This window comes from Chroicocephalus ridibundus, chromosome 1, assembly GCF_963924245.1.
Source record: "Chroicocephalus ridibundus chromosome 1, bChrRid1.1, whole genome shotgun sequence".
Lineage (NCBI taxonomy): Eukaryota > Metazoa > Chordata > Aves > Charadriiformes > Laridae > Chroicocephalus > Chroicocephalus ridibundus.
In genome coordinates, this window is record NC_086284.1 from 26,840,053 (window position 1) to 26,866,198 (window position 26,146).

At 40.4% G+C, this 26,146-nt stretch overlaps 1 protein-coding gene across 2 annotated transcripts; it reads right to left on the reverse strand.

Moving 5' to 3' along the window:
• On the reverse strand, nucleotides 1-24,102 carry HSPH1 (heat shock protein family H (Hsp110) member 1). 2 transcript variants are annotated; one of them, XM_063332300.1, is made up of 18 exons: nucleotides 23,783-24,102; nucleotides 22,849-22,906; nucleotides 19,402-19,542; nucleotides 17,494-17,616; nucleotides 16,201-16,300; nucleotides 13,084-13,217; nucleotides 12,354-12,598; nucleotides 11,209-11,437; nucleotides 10,199-10,305; nucleotides 8,720-8,853; nucleotides 5,940-6,145; nucleotides 4,986-5,117; nucleotides 4,108-4,245; nucleotides 3,555-3,680; nucleotides 2,908-3,015; nucleotides 2,692-2,811; nucleotides 1,356-1,517; nucleotides 1-866 (listed from the first exon to the last, which is right to left on the reverse strand). In XM_063332300.1, exons 1-18 carry the CDS (start codon nucleotides 23,887-23,889, stop codon nucleotides 666-668), a joined length of 2,571 nt encoding a protein of 856 aa, XP_063188370.1. In that variant the 5' UTR covers nucleotides 23,890-24,102; the 3' UTR covers nucleotides 1-665. The 2 variants fall into 2 exon arrangements, with proteins under 2 accessions (XP_063188370.1, XP_063188379.1); XM_063332309.1 differs by lacking the exon at nucleotides 4,986-5,117.
• Between the last annotated feature and the right edge of the window lie 2,044 nt (nucleotides 24,103-26,146).

The following is a 26,146-nucleotide window of genomic DNA, read 5'->3' on the forward strand; positions in this document are numbered from 1 at the left end:
TACCAGTAAAATGAACTTTATTTTAAAGCTCATTAAAAAGCTTCACAATAACACTAACAGAATTAGCATTTCCTTCATTTTATGTACCCCACATGAAAAATGTATTGTTTAGCAAGAGATGAAACGTAAGCGTTTCTGCATGCTACTAACACATTTCACCATCTTATTATCTGGTAAGAGCTTTGGACTGCAATAATCAAAAACCTTAGAACAGAAGGATCTCTCCTAGAAAGTCCTTATGAACGGTACAGACACTGGCTTTTTATTGACATACCCAATTAGATGTCCAGACAAAAGAAAACTACCTTGGCATCTACAAATGCCTACGAAGGTTTTGATTACGACCTTTTGAAGGAGCAGTATTATTTCAGAGCAAGGGCTTCTTTTCATCTTTAGTGATGCAAATGCTTAAATACTGCACAGAAGCTTAGTATGAACTCACAATTCCACAGGAATCTGGAAGTTACCAAGGCAATTTTCCTTTTAGGATAGTCATGACCAACGCTATTACTATTCTTCCTCCCATAACACAACATATCCCAGACAAGTCTTAAGAAAAAAATATAAATAGTTCCCAAAACAATGCGTTCCCACCCCCCCGTCACATACGACAGCAAAAATATTTTCTGTCATGGGATGAAATAACTTGCTGCAAGTGCAGTGGTTTAGTCCAAGTCCATGCTGATGGTGTTTTGATCACTCGGATGACATTCACCATTTTGTTGAGGCATTTCAGAATTTTTGTCATCTTCTCCCATGTCTTCAGTTTTATAATCGTTCCGTTCATTTAATGGGTTTTCTTCCTTAGGAGAGTCAACTTTCGGTTTTGGTTGTGTCACAACAGGCTCACAGACATTGTTTAACTCCTAAAAGAAAGGCAAAAGATGTGGTCAGAAGACGCGTATTAAGGACTCACCAGCTTCACTACTGTGAACAGTCCTGGCCCAGAAGACTGGAACTTGCTTCTGTATTTGCTTCCTAAGTCCAAACTGAAAAGTACCCTGAAATGAATTAACTGGTCTACTTTATGAAGTTCTGTGGGCAAAATTCTTCAACTTAATATTTTGGTTTTCACGGGGTTTTTTTTCAAGACTATTTTGTGCCTACCAGTAACACTAAAAAAAACCACCTGAGTTTTTAAGGTGACTGAAAGACATAAAACGTCAATAAGCCCCCAGAACTGTATACAGTATAGTAGAGCTCCTCTGCTTTCTACTGAATCTCCTTCTGTCCTAGTTTCTAACTACCCTTTAAGAACACTGGAGCAGTAAGATGAAATTGGGGGAGAAGGAAGGGGACAGCTATCAGCCTAACTTCAGCACCAGCCTCTAGAATTAGTTTCTTATGGTACTTACCTGTAGCTTTGCCTTAATTTCACTTGAATGCACAGCTGGATCCTGATCTAAACTCTTCTTAGCCTGTGCACTCACAGCATTATTCATCCACTCCACCACTTCACTAACACATTTCTCTACTTTCATCATTTCCATTTCATCAATATGGATGTATTTCTCATCCTGCCCAAACACAAACATTTTGTATTAGTCAATAATGTCCAACTTACTGTCATCAAGTTATACCAAGACTATCCCAATTATTTTTAACTTATAACATTCACTGATTTTTGAAAATAAATATAGATGTCAGCAACAAGCCAGATCTGTTACAGCAAGAGACAAGGCAAAGTAAATCTTCCTTTGCCCAATAACCCAAACAAACAAACAAAAAAATCTATTTCACAGAGGGAATAGAGGCTTCACAAACAGGTCACACAATAGAATATAACATTAACAGTGTTGATAGAAAAACATCCCCTCCCTCCTGGAGAGTCTTACATGGGCCTAAGGTAGTTTAGACTGCGATTCTGCTGTACATAGAAAGGGAAAGAACCAGTTGTTCAACTTTAGGAGCGTTCCCTACAATGCCATAGTTACACAATTAACTGTTATCAGGAGAAGGACCTACCCAGCAACACAACCTATGATTTTGGTTACGAATCTAAATATGGATTTCAAGTCTTAAATGTACTGCTTTCAGTGATGCTAGGTATTTCAAGACTCTGTAATACTACTGAAGGACTTCACTGAATAATGACAAATTTGTAATCTATAGCTGGGAGGACATAATTGTTTCTGATGCAAGTCTCAAACTGAATTAGCCTGAGAGTTGTGAGCTTCCCTGTTGAAGCTCATTAAATTGAAACCCAAGGAGTAAATTTTCAAAAGGCAGGAATGCTTATCAAGCAAGTAATCTTCAAATATCAATGGCAAAGCTCCCCCAAACACCCCTATATAATAAAAAACACTACATGTTTTAATTTATCCTGAATAGCTTTTACACTAGTGCTTCTGACCATGGCACAATTCTTGTTCCCATAAGAAACGGAGGAAGAGCACACTTAAAAAAAGTCAGAGAAGCTTTTAAAAGGTCAAGAATCAGACCACAGTCTAACCCTCACTCTTTATAAGCATGTCCTTTTTGGCCTGAATACATCCAGCAGTATCAAGCAACTGAAGATATGACGCACTAGGCAAGATTTTTTGAGTACTGGGAAACATTTGTGGTGTTAAATTTGTGACCTATATAAGAGTAGACTGCAGCTCATCTTAAAGTGAATTTGAAGCCTCTGCCAGCTGGTGAGTGTCAGTGAAACACTATGTGGTAAAATAAAGGTACTTTGAGGCCACTTACTTTATTCCTGAATTCCCCAGCTATTGTAGCATAATACTGGAGCCTGTGTCCCAGTTCTTCTAACAGCTTTGGTCGTTCTTCTGCTTCTTGATAGCGCATTTCAATTGGAGTACCTAATTTCTAGAAAAAGTAATTCCTATGCGTTATGTGATTCATTAACATTGTTTTGCATTTTATTTTGGAAACTTCGCAATTTGGGCATACTACCAGACCTACCTTTAAATCCTCTAATTTGTCTACGTACACCTGCTTAGCTTCATCCTCACCCTCTTCATACAGCCAGCCTTCTGTCTCTGTTAGGAGTGCAGAGAATCCCTGCAGATCCTATATATTGATAGAATTCAACATGTTAAACATCAAAATATGGATCAATTGACAGTGTGTGTCTTGCAGTAACAGGACACTGGTAAATATACACATTAATTCTTAGCTTCCAACATCAAAATTACATTTCTACTGCATCTTGTTGCCTAATCAGGTCGGATAAACCACACCAGCTTCTGAACTGGGAAACACACACTATTATATCTACAATAAAGGGAGCCTTTTGTCCGTGATTAGGCCAATGCATGGGGTGTGGCTTTAATTCATGTTTTTGGTTATAGATACAGCAACACAGCTTCTCCTTATAGACACCAACTTTACTTGGAATCAAAACTTTACCCCCTTCATGATAAAAATCTATTTTCAGGGATATGTACTATTTGCTAAGCCTGAATCTAATTCTGGATCAGTCCCAGCTGTCCTTCAAATGAGTTATGATTTTCAGCTACTGCCAGGGTGGCTTTGAGAAAGCTCGAAGGAATACAGAGCAGATATTTGGTATCAGTATTTTCAGAGAAGCTGTTGAATCCATTACATACCTTTTCACACACAAACTTTTCATATGGTCCAGACAACTTGTCCCTGAACTCATACACATATTCCTCCACTGCATTCTTGGCATCGTTCCTTTCTTTCTCCAGTTTATCTTGCATAATCATCTTTCCCTGTATAACCACATAATATACTTTAATTTAAAAAAATACCTATGTTCAAACAGCAGTCTACAACGCACAGTTCCTGTAAAACACAGTAATCTCACAGAGGCCTTGACTCCTGTAACTGCTGGAATGCTCGTTGCTATGAATTGGACTCACCCGAAGAAATGGGATGCACTTATCTAGATTACAACAGCTTGAACCAATCTGCAATGTCATTCCATGGATCAGTGCTCTGATACTACCACTATAAACCACACTTCAATCTTTCTGATTAACATTTGTCAGTTATGTGTTAAAACTGGACTGTATATTAGCTCACTGTACATTAGAGTCCACGCTTCAGGGTTACAGTAAAAGATCAGGGGTTGCTTTAAAAAGCAGACGAATGGTTAATAACAGCAATCAAGGAAGCCTAAACCACACTCCAACTCACCTCCGTTTCAATATACATATTGAGGAGATCTTTTCCTAACTGCCAAACCAAGTTAGCTTCAATAGGTAGTTCCACATTCTTCACTTTTATCTTGGGTTTTTTAGCTTCTGGGGGCTGATCACCTTTCTTCTCATTTGTCTGAGTTGGAGAGAAGAGAAATATGATAATTTTCCTGACTTTCTTCTGATTAAGTAGCACTATGATGAAATAAACATTAACAGGAAGAACATGCAGAGATTTTCTGTGTTCTTTCAGAATCTTCAAAACGTAATTTCCTTTTGCGGACTTCACCTCCTATCCTAGTCTGCTTACAGTCCATTTCATGAACAGTAAGTACTAAGCTACATGGAATATGTTTCTCAGCTATATGGTGTATCTGCAGGTTTTCCAGAAGTGCCCATGTGCAGCTTAGCACTTCACTGGCGATGCTGACAGCTACAAGATTTTACCCCAAAACATTTTTCATCTTATACAGATGAAAGAGCAAGCTATTAGCAATATCACAAAGGCTTATGTTTTCCAGAAATTATTTCCTCCTAGGTTTATGAATTCCTGACCCCAACTTCCTCTCAGCAGGCCTAATAAGCTTGGCCTCTAACAGCTGTTAAACAAATTGAACTGTCCTCAACCCAAACAAATTAGCTATACAACATTAAAGACAAGGAAGTGACAGAGAGGGACTTCTTGCAGGAATTCTTTTGCAAACTCTTTACAAAAATCATCATGAGATACACACATTATTTTTCACAATAGAAAGGGTATAAAAATGAAGAAGGTTCCGAGAACCAAGTTCCTTACTTTTTCCTGGAATATGGTACCATTTTAAATGCCACCATTATAGAGCATAACATTTTCAACAGAGTTAAAGGGTCACTCACTTTCTTGACATCTGGGATTTTGTTTTCTTCAGAGGGAGGTTCTGATGAAGGGGGAGACTGTGACGTTTGCTGACCATCTGTTTGTACCTGGGACTGTGTTCCAGCCTCACTGTTCTCTTGCTGGATATTTTTCTGAAATGAAAGCCCAGGCACAAAGGATGTAGAAGGCATGTGCACTTGTATTTAATAAAAGTTATAGGGCACTTCACTTCTGACGCACATACTGTACAAAGTGCCCTACAAAGCATCCTGTGCACACGCAGAAACACACACGCTTTAACTAACAGAGATACAGACTAGGTGCGAGTTCAGAAGGACTTAGTGAAAATGCTACCAGTGCCAGGCTTCCAGCATAATACTCGTGTGCGTATGCTACCATTTTCTCTTACAAAAATTGGCTTTTAATTTATTGAGTCATAGCTTTGAGGATCTTTTTCCCCCTCAGAAATCTATTAAAACATCAAGTACACCATACCAATGCTGCATTATTCCCCAGTGTTCCCCTCCCCTTAAATGGTGTAGAAAACAATCCAGCCTTCCCTTCCACAAAAAGTTTCAAAAAAAAAAAAAAAGCAAGCCACCTTTACCAATACAAAGGATTATGCACAAATCCTTTTTAACACAGAGAGCATGGATGACTAATAATCCAAACCAAGTTTTCCTATTTGGAATAGTCTCATAACTATGGCAGCCCACAACCCCACCCTCAAGCAACCCACCTGCTGCTAATTGGCCCTTTGCCCAATAATTGATTTTAAAATCCACACACTTTCAAGATTATACAAGTTTACTCCTGTTCTTAATAAAGACATTATATTTTACTGACAGCTATGCACATCTCAAAATTAACCTCATTTTGGTTCCTTAGAAGAAGGTATTTTTCTTCCAGAGTACATCACAACAGAACACACTTTCATCAGTAAGAACATCCACACACAAGAAAGGCCAACTTACATCACTTGAGTTTTCAATAGGTCTCTGGTCCTGAGATTCCACTTCGGTCTCAACACCAACATCTTCACTGTCTTCACTTTTAACTGGTTCTACCATGGATGCAGTGGACACACTAAAAATGCCATGAGTGTTGACACGGACTTTCACTTTGACTTTAGATTTTTCTCCATCTTTCTGGGCTGACACATTCTGGATAACATACCTACCTAAAAAACAAAAGGATCAATATTCAACACAGTGGAATTAAACAGGTAATATTACAGAGCTAGGAAAACACCTCCCTCTAGGAAAGAGGGCCCATTTTGTAAATATTTGATGAAACCTGTGTGGTGATCTCATGGTTCCCCCAAACGAAACAAATACTACACAAAAGAAGAGTATGCTGTTTTTCAGCATACTTTACCTTACAAATCAAGAGGGAGAACCATTTATTGTCATCAGCTAGAGTAGGTTCCCCCTGCTGCTAGTAATACAGAGTAAATACAAAATTAAAAGCTCACTCCCCCTTACCTGTGGTATCTGTGATGCTATAGTGGGATGAAAGAAAACTACGCAAAGACTTAGAAACAGCCTTTCTAGAAGTGTTCTTTTTAGCTTCTAACTTGCATGTAAGTCCGCCATTACCTTTCACTCTAGGGTAGAATGCAGTTGTTTTCTAACTCCTGTAACACTTGAAACAAGCATTGCGAAGCTAAGAAACAAGCAGCAGCTAGTTTAACAGTACATGAAAAATCAGATCTTCTTGCCATTAAGAGCAGACATATTTTTCCTGCTTACTATATGGTTATGTGTACCACCAAAGCAGCAACCTGGAGATTACGATGCCTGTAGAGCTGCAAAGTGCAAGTTCACCAATTTCATCACAGGCTGAATATATACATGCTCATGCACACTATCCCTTCATTAATAGATCTAAACCATATGCACACAAGCTTTTACCTGCTTACTTCATAGGCTAAAGGTAATCCCCCCTCTCTTGTAAATCCAGTAACACTGGAGTTCTGACCTGTTCTCCCTTTTGGTAGTCTCATCAGAATTACTGACTCATCCATTAGGACTACTAACAATTCTCTTCTGAGCAAAAAGTTAATCCATGAGTGAGGTGAAACCAGTTTGATTTTCAGTTCTATTCTTCGCAGTTTGCAGGAGAGCAGTTAAACACCTTCTCGTTTGTTAACACCATATAAATTGAACAGCCACAAATCCCACCATAGGTCTTTATGGTAAGAGTTAAAATAAAAGGAAGACTGCTGCTTCTGTAACTGCAAAATACTGTGCTGGTATCTAAGACATATGGTATTTGAACTTTGTGACTCAGTGAAACCACCACATAATTTGCTTTGAAGTAGCGAAAATAACTGATGTTTTCTGTTAGGATAATAGTTTTTTGGTAACTTTGTAGTGCATTAAGTGTTAGCTGAAATATTGGCAAATCAGGTGGAGATGTTTTTGCCTTATATATTCTGCCCATTTTAAGAATATTTATAAAGCTTATCTTTAACACTAAAATACAGTGTCACTAGAATTGTAAGCGTATGGTTAACCGATAGGACAAATCTTGGTTAAGTATTTGACAATACAACTGTCATTTCTTCTGCCACTCTGGGGAAAAAAAAAAGCTGAGCTTTCTAACAAAACCAAGCAATTACTTAGCAACTAGTAATAGCTTTATCTTAATTTTACATGCAAACATACAACATTTAATTACATGCTTAGAACTCAAGAGCAATTATTTAATTGTCCTGTCTTTACCATCACAATCTTTTTCTAACCAATCACATTGTAGACTCTTTCTAAGTGTCAACGCTGTCAATGTTGTAATTTGTCAAAAAGGATGAGAGCACTGCTTATAAATGTTACCTAGACAATTCAAATCAATGCTGTAGTCTTGTAGCTGCCACTATTTCAGGCTGCCTTGATTAAAACTTAGTCAGCATTATGTCAAACACAGGAAGTGTAGGACAAACACAACAACTAGCTACTCAAGATGTTTTAAGTTTTTTATATGCAGGAGGTATTTTTTCAATTATTCATAGCTTGCTTTAGTGATAAGCAGACGAGAACGTTAAAGAAGTTTAAAAGTTATGTTTTGCAGTAATAGCCCCATTCTAGTCCTAGTCATTTGGCTGCAATTTCCCCTCATTTCTTCCTTGGACCAAAGCAACTTCAGAAGCTAGAAAAAAAATAAAAATTCAGTTCCCTATGGAATGGAAGAACTGAAAATTCAGTCCTCCAGATACAAAAACCTAAATACATGTCATATATTGAGGGATTGGAGCATCTCCCTTATGAGGAAAGGCTGAGAGAGCTGGGACTCTTTAGCCTGGAGAAGAGAAGGCTGAGGGGAGACCTTATTATGGCATACAAGTATCTAAAGGGTGGGTTGAAGGAGGATGGAGCCAGACTCTTCTCAGTGGTTGCCAGTAACAGGACAAGGGGTAACAGGCACAAGCTGGAACATAGGAAGTTCCCATCAAATATGAGAAAAAACTTCTTTACGGTGAGGGTGACAGAGCACTCGAACAGGCTGCCCAGGGAGGTTGTGGGGTCCCCTTCTCTGGAGACTTTCAAGACACAGCTGGATGCAGCCCTGAGTACTGTGCTCTAGGCAATCCTGCTCTAGCAGGGGAGTTGGACTAGATGATCTCTAAAGGTCCCTTCCAACTCTGAAAAATTCCATGATTCCATTATAACCATACTGTAACACAATGCAGTTACAGAACTGATTTAAGACCAAACAATGCGAGACAATACTATTTCCAGGACAATTAATTACTTACCAATTTTTGACTCAGGATATGGAACTCCCTTAGGATCAGAATAAAAAGCTTCCAACTCAAATGGACCTTTCCTGTAGAACGTAAGAACCTTGGAGAAAGGTGCTGCATGATTTCTGCTGAAGACCTCATGAACCCTATGATTAGGAAAAAAATATCACTTTTAGCAGAGTACTTTGAGCTGAAAGGCTTTGATCTAGCGTCAGAACTGTTCACAAAAATGTCACCATGTTTTGACATATTCACTATTTTGAACAATTCCAAGGAAGATACTTCACTACTGTAAGGAAAAAAAAAGAAAAAAGAGACTGTTGTGTACTGTAGTGGGAAATTTTCCTATTCCACTAATTTTGAGCCTCAGAAGCAAGTAAGTTTAGATGTAGGTGGCAATTCAGTGACACACTATCAGCAGACCTCCAGAATTTGTTTCCTGCAAAGACATTCTGAGCTTGAAAGAGCATAATTTAAATCATGATTTGCACCCTTCCTCAGTCAGTCTCAAAAGGCTAATTATACCCCTGTTAATTCATTACTCATTTACTTTCTGTGGCTCAGCTGAGAACCCTGACACCAGATTATTATTCATTCCCTGATATGACAGAAAGACAACCGGCTTTATTTTATGTTCTTCCTCTAGCGTCTGTCCGCTATTATGCCAGTCTGATTCTAATTTCCAACTAAGTCTTGTCTCCTAAGTATGGAAGAATCTCATCTAAGAACCTGAAAGTGAGAAAATAAGAGCTTCACCTAGAACATGAACCCACAGGTTGCTGTCAGAAGCCTGTGACAGAACAATTAGGTTCTGCACCTCCACAGAAGACAGACAAAACCAAAAATGCTGAATTACAAAGAATATGAGAAAGGTATGAACAGGTCCCTGTAGAACTTTTAACTACCCAAAAGTTAAACGCAGACGTCTTTACATCCCAGACAGCAACTGCATTTCCCACAGGCATGGCAGTTAATAGCAGAGAGATCAGTCTTAAGACAATGCAATTTCAAGAGATTTCTCTTACAAAACTCTTAGAGGCTAAACTCTTCCTTCTGTTTTTAGCCAGACAAATAGCATCTACATAAGTTTAGAATATTTACGTAGTGCATAGTGATCCTACTAAAACAAGAATCCACGTAGGTGTTAGGAACACCCTGAGTAAAAAACAGTCAGAAAAGGAAAGTGGATCCAGCAGTTGTTCTAGTCCATTTTGTATTCCAAGACCTGACAACCTGGTAAGGGCAATACGATACAAGACACTGGTTGGTAGCTCATTCAATTGCAACTTTTTTTTAAACACATAAGGAGTTATGCTTAACATTTCAACACATGCTTTTACACACTCCACTGTCAACCATCTCTGGTACACAGTCTACAGGTGTAGTTTTCTGCATCAGCTTGACCAAACCCTAATTTAAATGCAACCAATAACATTTTCCTTGAATTACAAAGCACAAAAGCTTCACAGAACTGTAACTGGAGCTACCTACCCTTCAGTATCCTCTGCTTCTGTGTTCCACAACAGAGATATTGGGAATGGGGTAGCATCTGTCACAGAGAATTCTCTCACTTTAAAAGCTGGAGAAAGAATTGCACACTAAAAAATAGACATGCATTAAAGTTGGTTAACTGCTCTGCTCCACCAGCCCAAGACCGCTAAACATCTTTAAACAAGAGAACTGTGTTGTCTTTACTAAAATGGAGATATGCAAATTTATTGATTTCAATGGAGTGTAAAAAAATAACTCTCACACAGAAGTGTTTATACTCTTTGGGTAAGCAGGACTTTTGGCCTTATTCCTACCATAGTTTGTAAAAAAAGGTTAACAGTCTAAATGAGTATCAGGACTGTGAAGAATAGAAGTACTGCATTACTTAGTCCTACAAGACAGGGTGTTTACTTTGCAGGTCCTGCTTCTTTCCTTGGAGACAACTGATTGGTAGTGATGGAAAGCAATTAGTGAGATGGGGTAAAGAAACAAGTCAAAAGACAGGGTGAAGTAAGAGAGTAATAAAGGAGAAAAGAAGGCAGAATGAGTAGCTTGCTTGTAAAATATAGTTCACCAGTTGGAAACTGTAAAAGTGGGGGAAGAAGGGGAAACAAAACAAAAGTCTGTTTCACACTGATGGAAGCTGGATACCAGAAAATACAAACTTGCAGTGGTTTGGGCTCTCCATATATACTTCTCATACACTTTGTTGATTAAAAATCTCTTCCCTCAGCTTGACAGCAACTTAAATTTTTCTCATTAAAGATACCTAGATCCTGTTCTTTTGAAGAGCAGACTGCTTACAGAATACACCCAGCATCCACATTTTCAGTAAAGTACTGCACCACAGAGTACTCTGGTCCCATAAAAAGACCCAGTGAACACATATGTTCCCTTACGTACTTTAAAACTGACTCCTTCTGCCATTTCTCATAACTGCTTGGCTAATTCTTCAAAAAAGTGTTCTGAAGAAGTGTTTTAAGCTTATCAAGTGTTGCCAGTTACTATACCTGCAGAGCACAACCTCTAGCTATTGCTTCATCTGCATTCAATGTTGTACTGACATCTTTGCCAAAGAATTTAGCAATCCTCTCTTTGACAGCGGGAATGCGGGTTGCTCCTCCCACAATCTCTACAGCAGTTACATCTTCCACTTTCAGTTGTGTTTGCTCCATTAATGAAAGCAGAGGCATCTCTATCCTTTGCAGCAAGTCAGCACACAATTCTTCAAATTGTGACCTAAGGAAAGAAACAGCATTAACTAAAGAATGCCTGTTCCACCACCAAGATTTCCTGGTATTCTTGTTTCCAAACTGATGCTGCCTATGTCTGTTAGCTAGACTGCAAAGAGACTTAAAGCTAAAGCCCCATGAGTAGGCTGAAGTGACAACCATAGAGAAGGCAGTACATGAACAGCTGCTTACAGATTTTCCTATGCTGCTGTCAGTGTAGTTATAAGACAAAGGTATTGTTTGGGCAGGTGCTATATATTTGCCTCTCAGGAGAGATTACAGATAATACAGAAAACAGTGATACTTCTTTACAATGAGAAAACAGTTACAGTTCTTTACAATGAAAAGCTGTTGCCTAAACGCTCTTGGCAGTAGTTACAGGACTAACAGTGACTGCAAATTAAGTTGCACCTATGAGTGTGAGCAAGAGACAGAGAGAGACACACAGACTTCATCTACGCTCAGGCCATAATCACATCACCTCCCATACGCACTGCGTCTGTCCTCCATTTCTCTGCCAATATCCACAGTACAGTAAGAACAGAACAAAAGGAACAAAGCATCAATTGTTGCTATCTTAAGAGCAGTATGGGATTTAGGTTACCTAAAATATGCAGGAGGCCTAAATATGCAGTCAACCCCCCTGGGTCTGGTTTGCATACATCAATCCATGGTTTTAAGAATGTGTCATTCTACTAAAAGAACCCAAGCTTCTTATGCAGGCATTGTTACACTGAAAGATTGCTCAGGTAGCTGAACATCACATTTCACAGCCTTAGTTATTCTAGCATTATTAAAATTCCACAGCTTTTCAGCAGTTGCGCTTACTTTTGGCACAGTGAGTTTCTTTCAAACACTGAAAGAAACACTTGTTTAAGAAATACGGCCACCAAAGGAACTGCCTGTCTTTATATAGAACTCACCTGTTCATTTTTCCAGCTACATCAGTATCATTCATGAAACACTCAATGTTTAGGGGAATGTCTGTGCTATTTGAACTCATCAGTTTCTTTAGCTTCTCACATTCCTGATACAGACGAAGAAGAGCTCGGACTTTTGATTTTGGATCCAGTTTGTACTTCGCTTTTATTTCTGCACAAAAGTAATCTACTAGCTTTCCATCAAAGTCTCTTCCACCTAGGAAAGGGTCAAATGCTGTGCCAAGTACCTGGTTTGAAAGAAAACAATTACTCAGTCTTACACTCGGTAAAAATCAAATGGACCAGCAGACCTCCAGTATCAGCAAGCCTTTGCTTCAAAAAAGCTGTGGACAAGTCAGCCCATCTTCCACTGCACAGACTTAAGTACACATCAGCCATAAATTACTCTTTGTTTTTACAGCGGAAGTAAGACTAAGTAACAAGGTGACAATCCTAAGCATTCACAATTTTAATCCATACACACATCCGTTTAGATAAAACAAACTAAAAGACAGCAGTTCTATTGTATATCTTACATTGGTGTATTCCAAGGAATTTACAGCCTCTATTTGAAACCATCCTAACGAAATGAAGGACACTGACAAAAATCTTCACCTTTTGACTCGTTGCCACTTCCCATGCATTATTTCAGTATTTTAAAAACAAGGCAGGTTTACAGGCTACTTCATTCTAATGTCTTATAAAACCTTTTATTTTCATTTAATCTTACTACCTTTAGTTTACTCTTGTTGAATGCACAGGCTGATACTTGAAATGCAGAATGTCCCATATCGACAAACACAACTATCCGTGGCTTCTCTTCAGGAGCTGGAAGGTCTTGTTTATAAATTCCATAACTCAGAGCCACTGCAAAACAAGCATCAGGTATTATCAATGCAACTTCTAGTGAGTCCCAACTGCATGCCACCACATCCCTGTGAATATTAAGCTTAGCATCAAGAGCAGCAAGACAACTACAACTCCAGACATACACCTAATGCAAGGTCTTAACTACACGGAAGCTTTATTCCACTAACATATGTTGTAGGATCTGAGAAGAAAAACATCCTTCTTCAGTCATGTGTATGTTCTCTAAGTGTTTAAGCATGCAAACCTAAGAAGAAACAACCCTGTTCAGGGGTTTCCTACCTTGGTCTGTTTATTTAAACGACTTTTTTCTTTGCATAGTAATCAAAAACACAGAGCATCTTTACAACAAAATCCAAACCCAATTTTGTATTTACAAGAAGTAACTCCCAGGCATGAAGGCTTTGTCTGAGAATGGTATAAATGGTCAGCAGAGACTGCAAAGTGGAAGAATCTCAATCTATACAGAATATTAGGCATGGACAGTCTGCAAAGTGCATCAAAAGTGCAAAAAATAAGCCAGTGGGGCACGTAGACACAACATAACGAAGTCAAAGGACAGAACACAGTTTTGCAGCAACGTTCATTCTGGATGGATCCAGTGTCAAAGCTAGGCAGGAGGCTGATACTGTAAGTGAAGATAAATAAAACCCTAAAGAGTCTTGGCTACATGGTTACATAGGAAAGGCTGAGATTTTGGCATGAGATCAAGTGTGCAAGAATGTACATTTGCGTATGATGAAAAAATCCCAACATGAAGATAACAGCCAGGATACTAGACAGATTATCAGGCAAGAGAATTAGGCCATTAGAGAAGGTGGTACAGAAGGCCTGGAACACATGGTCTGAAAAGCAATGTTTTATATTCACACTGACATCCTCTCACTTGAGGAGAAAGGGACATCAACTTCCTCTCGCATCAAAAGCTGTAGTTCCCAGACCATCTGGAACAAGGACAGACAAGTTTCCCACTGCTCAGACTTGAGATTTATGGATTCTGGTGCCTAATAAAGTTTCCCTGCAGTTGATGCACTCATCCTCATCTGTGTGGATTCTTTGGCATCTGCAGTTCCCAATACTAGTACTCCAACAAGCAGTCACTAAGAAGTAGTTAATTAAAAACAAAAACTCTATTTCACAAAATGTATCTGTTATATTGATCTACATTTGACTGAAATTGGTCTGTTCAGACACGTAACATTTGTATTTCTGAGCAGACTGAACACATTGCCCTTGTTTCTAAGCAAAAAATAGTCATGAACAAAACTTGATAAATCAGTGCAGAATTTGCCTTTTGTTACAACAAAACAAAAAACTATTTTTTCTGCCCTATTATACCTCAGACCCCTTCCCCAAAGATATAATCAAAGATTCTTACATTTAGAATATTAGAAAAACTTGGACAGTACTCATTAGCCTTGCAAGGTAAAGAGAAGGAAGTTAGAAATGCTGTGTGCTATGCACACAGCTGGTGCTGCTAAGGGGATGAAAGCTATCTGATCCTTGCTAAGAAGTTCTGAAAAGCTCTCAAAGTTCTTGCATGGCCAAAGACAGGGCTGATGTGTTCTGCCAAACAAACAAAAGGAAGTGACACTGCCTTTTTGGCAAGGCCTTTAGTTGGCTTATATCATGAGAGGTCACCTCTGAACTGGGTGTCAAGCATCACTTCTGCTTCAAGACAGAAAGCGATTGGAATAATATTCTTTTTTGACTGCTAAAATTGGAAAACTTGGTTTTTTTGGAGTGCTAAACTTTTTTTTCCCTTTATGGCTACAAAGTTTATTCATAAACATTTTGAAAATGGAATTTGAAGGTTAAATAAAAATAGAGGGTTGGATATCCTCCTGTCTCCACAATCACCCTAGAAATGTACACACCCCATAACTCAGAGGAATACAGGCACATGGGACAAAGTGTACCTACCGTGGGGTCCACACCCAACCCAAGAATTCACTCTACCACACATTCTGTGGCACACTTTACTATATAAACAAAGAATTAAGCTAAAGCTAGATGACAGAAACATGCACCTATAGCTTTTACAATAGTCATTTTCTCTTCCTTAGGGGCAAATCCAGTGTTCAATGCAAAGATCATAATATTGATGAAAAAACTACATTTACTAGAAATCCTATATATTACCATGTAGATACTCATCTGAAATTGATTCTATAAAAACATAAGATACCACTCCATCGGTGCATATTTAAGATTGCTTTATGCCTTAAAAAATAAAATATTAAATTCAAAAAGCATGAATCCATCTGCTGTGCACCAAAAATGCTTGCATTGAACATTTTCCCAAAGTAAACTTTTCCCTACTTATCTAACTTAAGTAGGCAGTCAGAGCAGAAAAGTAATTGTCTTCTGGTACAGACCTCTACTTCACAACCCTTCCCCCAGGAAATACGTGCTAGTTATTATGCCATTTAAAAATATGGAACAAATGCTTTCTCACCAAACGCAAACAGAAAAATGCAGGAAGACAGGGTAAGAACGTTTATTTTAAGAAAGACCAAATAAAACATTGGTTCTGACAATGTGTTTTCAGAGTTCCAAACAGGTTAGCAAAGGGGATTAATCGCCTTTTTGTGTTTTAATACCACAATTATGCTGATAAAAGCCTTGGAAATTATTAGTGTGTTGACACTTAATCAAGGAACTTCCTTTAAGAGTGCCTAAAACCCTCAACTGTACACCATAAGGTTTCTTTTATGAAATCTGGACAGTAAACTGAATGGACAAGTAGTCCAGGCACATGTGGTGACTCCGAAGTACTCAGGGAGATAACCATCACTTCATCTCTTATATCCCTTCACACAGAAGCCATTAAAATGAAAGGCTGTAAATCCAGAGAAGAGCAACAAGTTTTTAGAACATTTATACCTCATGTCTGATTTTTCAAGTCAACCTTGTCAGAGTAACTAAATGCTCCCTCTATCACACCTTTAATTTGCAGAAACAGATACTTTACCCTACATACCTGCTGTCATGTCATTCATTAATCTAAGACAATTTAATCCAACAATCTGAGCTGCATCCAGAAGGGACCTCCTTTCAGCATCTGTGAAAAATGACGGAACCTGAAGAAAGCAGGTGAGAATGGGAAGTTATTTCCAGAGAAGGAGACATCACACTGTTTACCTGAAAGCACTCATTTAAAAATTGCATCTATTTGTTCCCCTTGAGGAATACACTTGCTCACTGCAAGTCTTTTAACATGCAACTACTGTACTGAATAGACTTCAAATATTCTATTCAATCAAGCTGAGATGGAATTAAATGAGCATCAGCTAGTTTACATGAGCACACACTAGCAAGAAACAAATGAGTTATTTGCATACAAATGCTAGGAACCTTAATTACTGATGCAAAATATGAAACTGGGTATTATGGAGACACAGACATAGAATAACCTTAATCAGAATTAGTAATGTATTCCTGGCCAAGTAAAGGTGGGGGGCCAGGGAGGGGAAGTACAGCAATGTTAAAGATGTCAGAAATGCAAAGAACTAAGGGATAACAAACAAAGAGAATCTGTTGTGGCCAAAATTACTTTGTGCAAGAAGCAGCAAGAGATTCTGAAGGAATATGTTGTTGAAAATCTGCTACAGATCTCTAGCATTAGCATTAGAAGGTGACCTCTGATGTCCCCAGGACAGAAACTACAACATTAGAAGACACGACTTCCCAGGTATGCACTGGAGAACAAACTCTTCTAATAACAGAACTAAACATTCCTAGATGCAACATGAGACAGACTTGTTCAAAGAGTCATTGAGAACACAGAAGCAGATGTTATTTTATACTCAGGCTTTACAATGGAATGACTGTTCTTTATCTGAGGTCATTTTCTGTGCAGTCGTAAATAAAAAAAATTAACTTCCTGAGGGGACGAACACAAACAGAACAGAAACTCAGGTTTTCAGCTGCGAGAGGACAAACTTTGATAAACAAAGGTGTCTTTAATGAATAATTAGCATTCTTAGTCATGGAAACAAGCTGCAGCAGAAGGGTATATACCTGGATCCCAGAAGTGTTCTGGGTCTGAAAGTTCAGACGTCTCCAAAAGATTAAGTTCATAAAGTGGGTCGGGGTCTGGAATATGAAAGCAGCCCTGGGATTTCTTTACATCAAAAGCTCTAAAGCTAGTTAGGATTAATCCCTTTGTAAATGCTTGTGCAGTGTTCTTTTTCACTCCACATGAATAGAAACAAAACGCTCTCAGTAGCTGAAGTTAAAAGACATAATGTTCCTGCGCACTACAATTACTTACAGAAATAACACAGTCTGTTACTGGTTTTTTCAGGTTACTCTCTGCAGTCTCCTTTAATTTAGTCAATAACATAGCTGAAATCTGTTCCACACTGAAGATATGCTCCTCATCCATGTACATGACCTGGATAGAAGAAATAGGTAAGATATCATTAGTTCAACTGGAGAAGAAATTACTTACATTTAATGGGGTTTTTTTGATACACTGCTGACTAATACGCTATCAATCATGACATGCTTAATTATTTTATTATAGAACTTCACTTTACAATTTAATTTCTCAGTTGAGTGCCTACAAAAGCAATAATTCCATTTTCAGACTTAAAACATCAAGAACCATATCAACTCCATAGATGAAGGAAATGTCTAGGGAAGTGATTTTAGAAGTGACACAAGTCTAAAATGTAACTAAAGCTAAACGTGGTCACAAAGCATTATGCCAAAAAATTAAAAATAGCCATCAATTTTCAAACTGCTGCCAACTGCAAAAAAGTCCAGAATTAACTTGCTGACTATTTTCTTCTAACATGCTTTTGCTCAAATATGTGAGGAGTGTCTGAAAGAAGACCTGTGGAACAACAATACACCTATGCACAGTTAAAAGCTTAAGACGAAGCTCAGCATGAAGTTTATTTGTTGCTCCCTTACCAAGAAATTATTCTTGAATCACCATTTTTCTGTGTAGTAGAATAAGTGGCAATGGTGAAGTGAAGGAACAGCTGATTCTTGAAAACAGCACCTGCCTTTTATTCACATCGGCCAAATTTCAGTTTTAATAGAAAAATCTTGAAAAACAGCACCTGCCTTTTATTCACATCGGCCAAATTTCAGTTTTAATAGAAAAATCATTCCCTAAACATCCCAGTCTTACTGAATGTTACTTACTGAATCAATTCTTAGAACTTTTTAACCACAGTTAAATAGAAACAAAACACTAATTTGTTCTCAGGAGAACAAAGAAAAACCAAGTAGCACTGTTCTCCCAGTAACAGACATTCTCATACAGTAAGACCCCTACACACACTGTATTTAAAGGAAAACATTAATTTCTGTCTGAATTTATCAGGTAACCTCACAAGTCACAAACAGCATAAGAAAAAGCATCTCCTCTTTTGTAAAGCTTGACTACTCTTACAGTCAGAATTCTTTCTAGTGTATAATCTCTTCTATAATCTATTCATTACTAGGCCTGATCTATACCAAAGTTCTGAGGCACCAGTTCAAGTGCAGAAAAGCAGCAAACTAAATGCACAGCCCTAAGATAAGGTCTTCATTACTGAAGCAGCAGTCTGTTATGCCAACAAGGCTTCATTATCAATATTTTTATATACTTCTGTAAATTAATACAATGTTATTAACTACACCTATTCTAGGAAAAGCTGACATTGTCTCAGCAAACTCCTTGAAACATAGGAGTCAAACCTGTAATGTGGTACAAACTGCTTTTGAACATCTGTTGCAAGTAACTTACACCAGGCAGTCCACTAAAGACAAACATGCCACTCATTCATAGCAATTATTCTAAGGATAAGTTCCTACTACTTTATAAGGAATTCGTAACCACATAATTAGACCGTTGCAACACATTCCACATAAAGACAGAAAGGTTAATACTTTGAGGTAAAACCATACGACCTTGTAATTATCTTAGCAGTTTTTCTGCCAGGATGCTTGAGCTGGATATGCAATTTGCCAACAGGGGAGCTCACGTTTCAGCAATTACTCACAAATGAACCTTAATTTGATAGTTAAAAGATAAAGCTGTCTATTCATACAAGAGCTCTTTAACAGAAATGTTAAAGAAAACCTTCAGAGTAACTAAATGAAACCCATATTTTCATGACTAGGTGCTGAAAAGTAAACTTTTAAATTTAGATATAAAATCCAAAAAGATATGCTGCAAATTTACCTTTACTCCAACTCCGCCATTCTTCATAGGAACCAAATCATAGCTCAACTTTTCTTTTTCCTTCTGAACAAAAGGATCATTAAATGCACGGCCATGGAATCTCTTGAAGTTAGATACGGTGTTGTGGGCATGAGTAATTTGCTGTAAAGAAATACGGGATATTTAGAAATCCACACTTAACTAACCTGCAACGTTCAGTGCTGTTCTGCATGCCTCCAGGCATCAGTCAAGTTTTAAGATAACTGCTCCCTCACTTGTCACATCTGTTTCTGTAACACCTGTAATTACTATCTGGTACTTTATATCAACTCATTACTACAGAAGATTCTATGAGTCAGAGATATAGATACTTACAGACCATTATATGTTAAGTATTATAATGATTATACAAGTATCTCTAGAACCTTGAAGCAATCAGGTGAGCAATAACTGGATTTATAGTGCCTACTACTTTAGTCACCTAATTTAGGCAGAAGTCAAACAATTAAAGACAGGATCCGGCTTCACAAGTAGCTGCAATGCTTGTAAACTGGCACTCCAATCCCAGTCACCTCACCTCCAGCTGTTCACTTTAAACCCCACTACAGTAAGTGCAAAAAACTGTTTTCACAGTTACTAAATTCCAAGCTGGTAAGTCTCCACATAACATTTCAATACTTACTTTTTTCCCCCCTCCATGAGCTACTTTTAAACCAAGTCATTTCCCTGTTCATCTTCACCTAGCAACCACTCAAATTCTTGCAGCAGGCCAAAGAAAGATACAGTGCATAGACAACAGGGAGAAACATGAGACTTTTTTGGTAACAACATCAGCTTAAAGTATACAGTGCAAGCTACCCACAGAACCAACTGACCTAGAGAAGCATTCTTTATCAGGAATGCAAAGCAGAACAGAAATTGGACAACTAGACCAGCCTAAAAGAGATACTGCAAGTATCTCAGAGTAGAATGAATCCTATTCTGTTGGAGAAAAGGCTATAAAAGCGCATTGTTCTCTCCAGAATAGATTTAGGCACACACCAATAGATTGCATGATAATAACTCAAATGACAAGCCCACCAAGGAAGATCTCTAGCATGCACTGCCCTCAAAGGAAAGCATCAGTTTCTTATTGCATGCAAAATTTTCCACCAGGGAATTGAAGAATTTGAGATACATCTTATACTAGAAAACTATGCAACTATGTCTGTCCTCCAACAGAAAAGCTCTCTGACAAAGAAGCAGGCCATACCCATACTATTAAATAGTTTCAGAAAGCTCTGTGTATGCATGGAAAGAAAGGCGTTACACCCAAATTCTCTACTGGGAATCATCCTTGATTTATTCTAATTGCTAAACAGCGCTGCGCAATTATTAGTAAGAGCACAAGTTACTACAAGACAAAAATCTTGCCAGGAACTATTCCAGTACTTTAATGCAACAGAGTATTTAGGTTCCTGTGTCCAAGATCGTTTCCCAGCATGGCTTCATTTATTTGTATAGCCATAACTTCACAGTACTTGAATGCTACATAATTCACAGCTGTATTGCAGAAGAACGTAGAAGCAAAAATTATTACCATGCAGTGGGCAGAGAAGCAAACACTGGTAGCTTTTTTAGCCTAATTTAGAATTAACCTCAGAGACTTTTCTAAGAGAACAATCTTAAGATATTTTTAGAGTAATTGTATGCCATTAGGTCTGTAGCATGTTTTAATCTCTGCTTAGTCACAATTAAGAAAGCTGAAAATGATGGTCTACTAACTAACATACTACTCTTATCTCCAATGCTATCAAACTAACCTAAAGAAAACAAATTCTCTGAAAATTTCCTCCAACAGCAGCTCCTTAAGTGTTAGAGAGCACCTCTGACTATTATGAGCTCTCTCACACATAATCACATTGTTGAAGTCACCAGTCAAACACTGTGTGTTTTTTTTTCTTTTGTTTTGGGGGGGCTTTGCGGGGGGCTCCTTGGTTGTTTTTTGGCTGGATATTTTTGTGTTTTGTTTTGTTTTTTAAACTAAAAAACTTGTTCAAATAAAAGGGATTATTTCACTCCTTGATTTAAGTAGCTATGACACCCTAGGACACTGAAAATATAACTCTCAGTTATCCACATCAAAAAACTTCTACATTTGCGAAAGAAACATGATTTACCCCTCAGGTGGTCAGCCAAACTGGACCACTTACCACAAAAGAAATAAGTGCTCTGAAATCTTTTATCATATTAAGTATCAACCTTTTCTTCTGGCAAAAACATTTAATTTCGACTGATAGGATAACCAGCATGAAAGACTTAATATAGTAACATCTTATAAAGGTTAGTCTGAAAGCAACTGAAGTCACATGTGTTCATGACTGCAAATACATGCTTTTACATGTAATTCAAGATACAAAATCTACTTCACTTTCAGCTTATTTCACATTTTCAACAGCATTTACTGGAATAATCTAACAATACTGAAACATACTCTGGACTACACAGGGTTCAGATCACTTGCTGTTTTGAGTAAGAACTCATTTCTGCACAATGATGAATGCACACTGTTTCTGACCTGAAACAGTGGACACAGACAAATAAACAAAAGCTATGCTAAAATTAAATTTAAGGAAAACACACAAACATATGTATTTACTGTATTACTTCAAATGCTAACCTGTACCTGAAAATCTATGTGTGCTTGTCAATACGTAAACTACTCATATTTCCTTGGTTGTTCAAAACTAAGAGGAGAGCCATTATAGTGGGGGGAAAAGTCTCCCTTAATGGACTCTCCACAGAAACCCACTGCGGTTCTTTCACTACAGGAGCTATCTGATCCAATTCGCACCAGCTAGCACAGGCTGCTCGTGCTCCCCTTATGTAATAGCCTACCCTACCATACCTGAGGAATCACTGAACCATTACACTCAGGCATCCTAAGATTTGGCAGAATTAAGCTCTCCTAAATTCAATCTTTCAGAGCACCTCAATCAAAAAAGACCCTAAAGACTTAGGTCTTCAAAACCACAGGCATTTAACTTTCTGTGAAACCAAAGGTAGTAAGGTACCCAAATAACTTTAAAAATCTGCAACAAGACTCTCCCTTTACAGCTAATTTTAAGAAACTATAATACACAGCATTTAAAATGTTTTCCTTCAAGTACAAGGAAAATTTTACATACAAGCATCAGGAAAAGAAACCCGATGACCTTAAGTTGTCAGAAAAGGAATCTGTTCAACTGGAAAATATTGCACTCAAAGAAAGAGAGAGCAGTTAATGTTTAAAAACAAAAAACATCCTACGTTTCCCTGAAGGAAGCATGGCAGCATAGTGCAGCATTTCTAAAATAAAAGGCTTGAAAAGGAAAATGAAGTTGTTTGGGCTTAACTACAGCAAGCCAACTCTCTTTACAGCCACTGGTACTTCAACAGCTTGCACTGGCCGATTCACTGTTAACACACAAATGCCAGGAAACAACTTACCTGGTTTTTAGCCGAGACACCAATAGCTCTGTTTTTGGATCCAAACGAAACCACCGATCTGAAAAGAAAAACAGGCTAGTTAACTAGATACTGATAATAAACGCAACTGACAACTCTCATAGATACACTTACCACAACTGCAACTAGAACACCAAAGTCTGTCTGTTGAAGCGCCGTTCTTCCAGCTTACAGTAAAACCCTCCAACAAGACTCTTATCTATCTTAAAGTCTTGTCTCGAGTTCGGGACTCTTCACAACAGTTAAGCACGATGATCGCAATTAAGAGCTCAAACCCAGATTACGTTCTACCTACCTGTGTTCACCTCCTCAGAACTTCACAGCGAGCTCCTGCTTTGAGCCTGTGGCTCTCTATACCTGACTCCAGACTACAGGAGAGCTGCTCTGGGGCAGCTGCACGAGTCCGCCCGCCCACAGAAAGTGTGTGTGTGCGTTGTCCCCACGTCCCCCGTCCGTCCCACCCCGCGCCCCCGCCCCCCCCTCCCCCCATTTAATCCCAGCTGCCCCGTCGAGGATTCCCCTCGCAACCGCCGGCTTTCCCGCCCGCCGCACCACTACCCGAGAAGCGCCCCCCCCTCGCCTCCCCGCCGCGGGCCGCCCTCCAGCAGGTGCCTGCGCAACACGCTCCAGTCCCGTCCTGGGTGGGGGGACGACACACACACGCCGGGACAGCCAGCGGAGCCTCACCAGCCCGGCGCCCCCCGCCCACCTGCCCCCCCGCACTCCCCAGCGGCCTCCCAGGGTCCCTGAGGAGGCGGCGACGGCCGGGGGCCGCGCCGGCCCCACACAACTTCCCCCACGCACAACCCCCGCCCGCCTGGAAGCTTCCAGCACCTTCCAGCGCGGACCCTCTGCCGGCCGTAGCCCGGCTCCCCCTTAGCCCGTGAGGGACCCCGCCGCCGCCCCCCTCACTCACGGCGTGCACCGATCGCTGAACTCGTTGGCAACCGTCTCGATGCCGCCGGCCCGCGCCACCGCGATGTAGCAGCTCTGGAAGCCCAGGTCAAAGCCCACCACAGCCATGGTCCCACCGGCAGGGAGAAGGCCCCCGCCCTGCCCCGGCTCGCTCCCGGCGCTGCGGCCGCCGGCCCCGGTATCCCGCGCCGCGGCGGCTCCGTGCGCAGGCGGGAGGGGAGGGGAACGGAGCCGGCGCCGCCGCTTTAAATACGACAATGGGACGAAGTTTCCAGAAACTGCGGCAACCGCTCACCGGCTCCACGTGCGGCTTCCGCTTCCGCCTTCGGCGGCGTTCTCGAACAATTCCTGCCAATCAGCGGCGCCGGGGCTCGGTGACGCAAACCGTTCCCGTGGCGACCGCAGACGCCGCCGACGCGGGGCGGGGAGTGGGCGGGGCCGGGGATGGGCCGGCCGGCGGGGAAGGGGCGGGACCAGGCGGGAAGGGGCGGGGCCAGGCGGGGAAGCGCGGGCCGCAGCTGTCTCGCGCCCGCGTCGCGGCGGCCGTTAAACGGTTCCTCGGCGTGGGGTGCAGAGAGTTATGGTGCCGCCTTGTCGGCGTGGTCCCCTTCGCTGTCCTTCTTCAGCCTTCCTCCAGCCCTCCTCCTCCTCGCCGCTTCCCCTTTGCCTTTCGGTTCGACGTTCCTGAGGGGCGGCGGGGTTTTCCCTGGCGCGGAGGTTGCCCGGGAGCGGGGGCCGGGCGGAGAGCTCGGCTGCTGCTCTCTGACTGAAATAAACTAAAGCGCTGAGGGGGATGGCTGTGACTGCTGAGGCCTCGTTGAAGTGCCGCAAATGGCGGTAGGCGTCGGTGGTGCCTGCTTTGCCGGCGGCCGGGAGGAGCGAGGCAGAGTCTAGGCGGGGGTGGAGGGGGGAAGGGCTCCGGCCATGGCGGCCCGCAAGCCGTAGGGCCTGGCAGCCACGGCGGGAGCACGGTGGCAGGGGCTGTGTGAGGAAGCTGTTGGGACACAAGTGAAATGCAGCAGTGTGAGTAGGTTACTCTCCTCTACTCTGAGAAATTCGTATTTTGTTGAGCCTATATGTGTGGGAGAATGGAAAATAAGCAGCTATCTGTGACAATATCCTCAGTCCTCTAATACGCTGGGAAACCTCTTAGAGTTGACTATCACATTGTTACAGGTATCTCCCCACCTTGGTGCTGAGATTCTCTTAGGCCTAGCAAAAAGCAACATAACATTATTTATGCTACAGATCACTTACCCTCCTTACGAGGGCTTTTCTGTCTCTGTATCGAGTGCCACAATCCACTACAATGTAAATGTCCTGTTGTCTCCTAGCTGTGTAGCTCTAGCTGTTAGTTCAGGACCCCATCCCCTGCCACAGGCAGTCCTTAACCTCCTGCATTCTATATGGAGACCTGGCAGGTACACAGATCCTGGTTTTGGTTGTCAGTGGTACATAAGTTATATGCTGCCCTTCTGGTCATGGGTGTTACGAAGGACAGGGGGAGATGGTTGCATTCAGAGTCCTGAGTGTCCCTCTGTGGAAGAGGCAAAATGTCAGTATTCTGCCCCTACTCCCTTTTTAGATACTGTGCTGTAGCAATCTATCTTTGCTAAAGCTTCGCTTCAGAGTTGAGTAACATGCAGCTCTGTGTTGGATCTTGACCCCTCTGAGTATACATGGGGAGGAACTGGTCCCCTGAAATCGTGCTTGCCTGTTTCAGAGGAGCCACAAAGCTGAAAAATCCATTGGGACCTTTTTGTGACTGTAGCCGAGGATGTAACTCATGACTTCAGAATAAGCCGACAGATGGGCCAAATGCTAAGGCGTATGTGTATGTTGATGAGGTTTCCCCTCCCCACTTGACATGGTAAATATTCCAGGTAATGCACTTCCAATTTTAAATGAGGAGGTAGACTTCTTCAAAGTATTTAGGTGCTTAAATATCCTGCTTTTTTTGGGTGATACAGAAATGCTCAAAATACTTCTCCTGTCTTTGTGAGTGTTTGAAGTCCTTGCATCTTGGATAATACTTCTCTAGAGCTTGAAGGTGAAAATCCAGTCCCTTTATTACCAGTTCATCTGCATGTCAGCCTTTGCCTTATCTGACAAGAAACTGGGTGCTAAAGATGAGTAGATGTGGTGCTTATTAACATGGTTTAGTGATGTTCTTTGTCAATGTTCGGTTGATGGTTGGACTCGATCTGAAAGGTGCCTTACAACCTAGGCAATTCTATGATTCTATTTTCAGTGACTGTTTAGAAAATACTGTTGTGTCAAGTCATAAACATACAGCATACCCGCTAGTTTAAGTGTCACCATAGACGATAAAAGTAGATACCAAACATTCCTTTTGCTTTTTCTC

Coding starts and splice junctions, on each gene's coding strand:
- HSPH1 (XM_063332300.1), bottom strand. CDS start 23,889: ATGGCTGTGGTGGGCTTTGACCTGGGCTTCCAGAGCTGCTACATCGCG. Junction 8,854..10,198: donor GAAGCAGAGGATACTGAAGG/GTAGGTAGCTCC, acceptor TCCTAATCATAG/GGTTCATGAGGTCTTCAGCA. Junction 4,246..4,985: donor AAATCCCAGATGTCAAGAAA/GTGAGTGACCCT, acceptor TCTCCAACTCAG/ACAAATGAGAAGAAAGGTGA.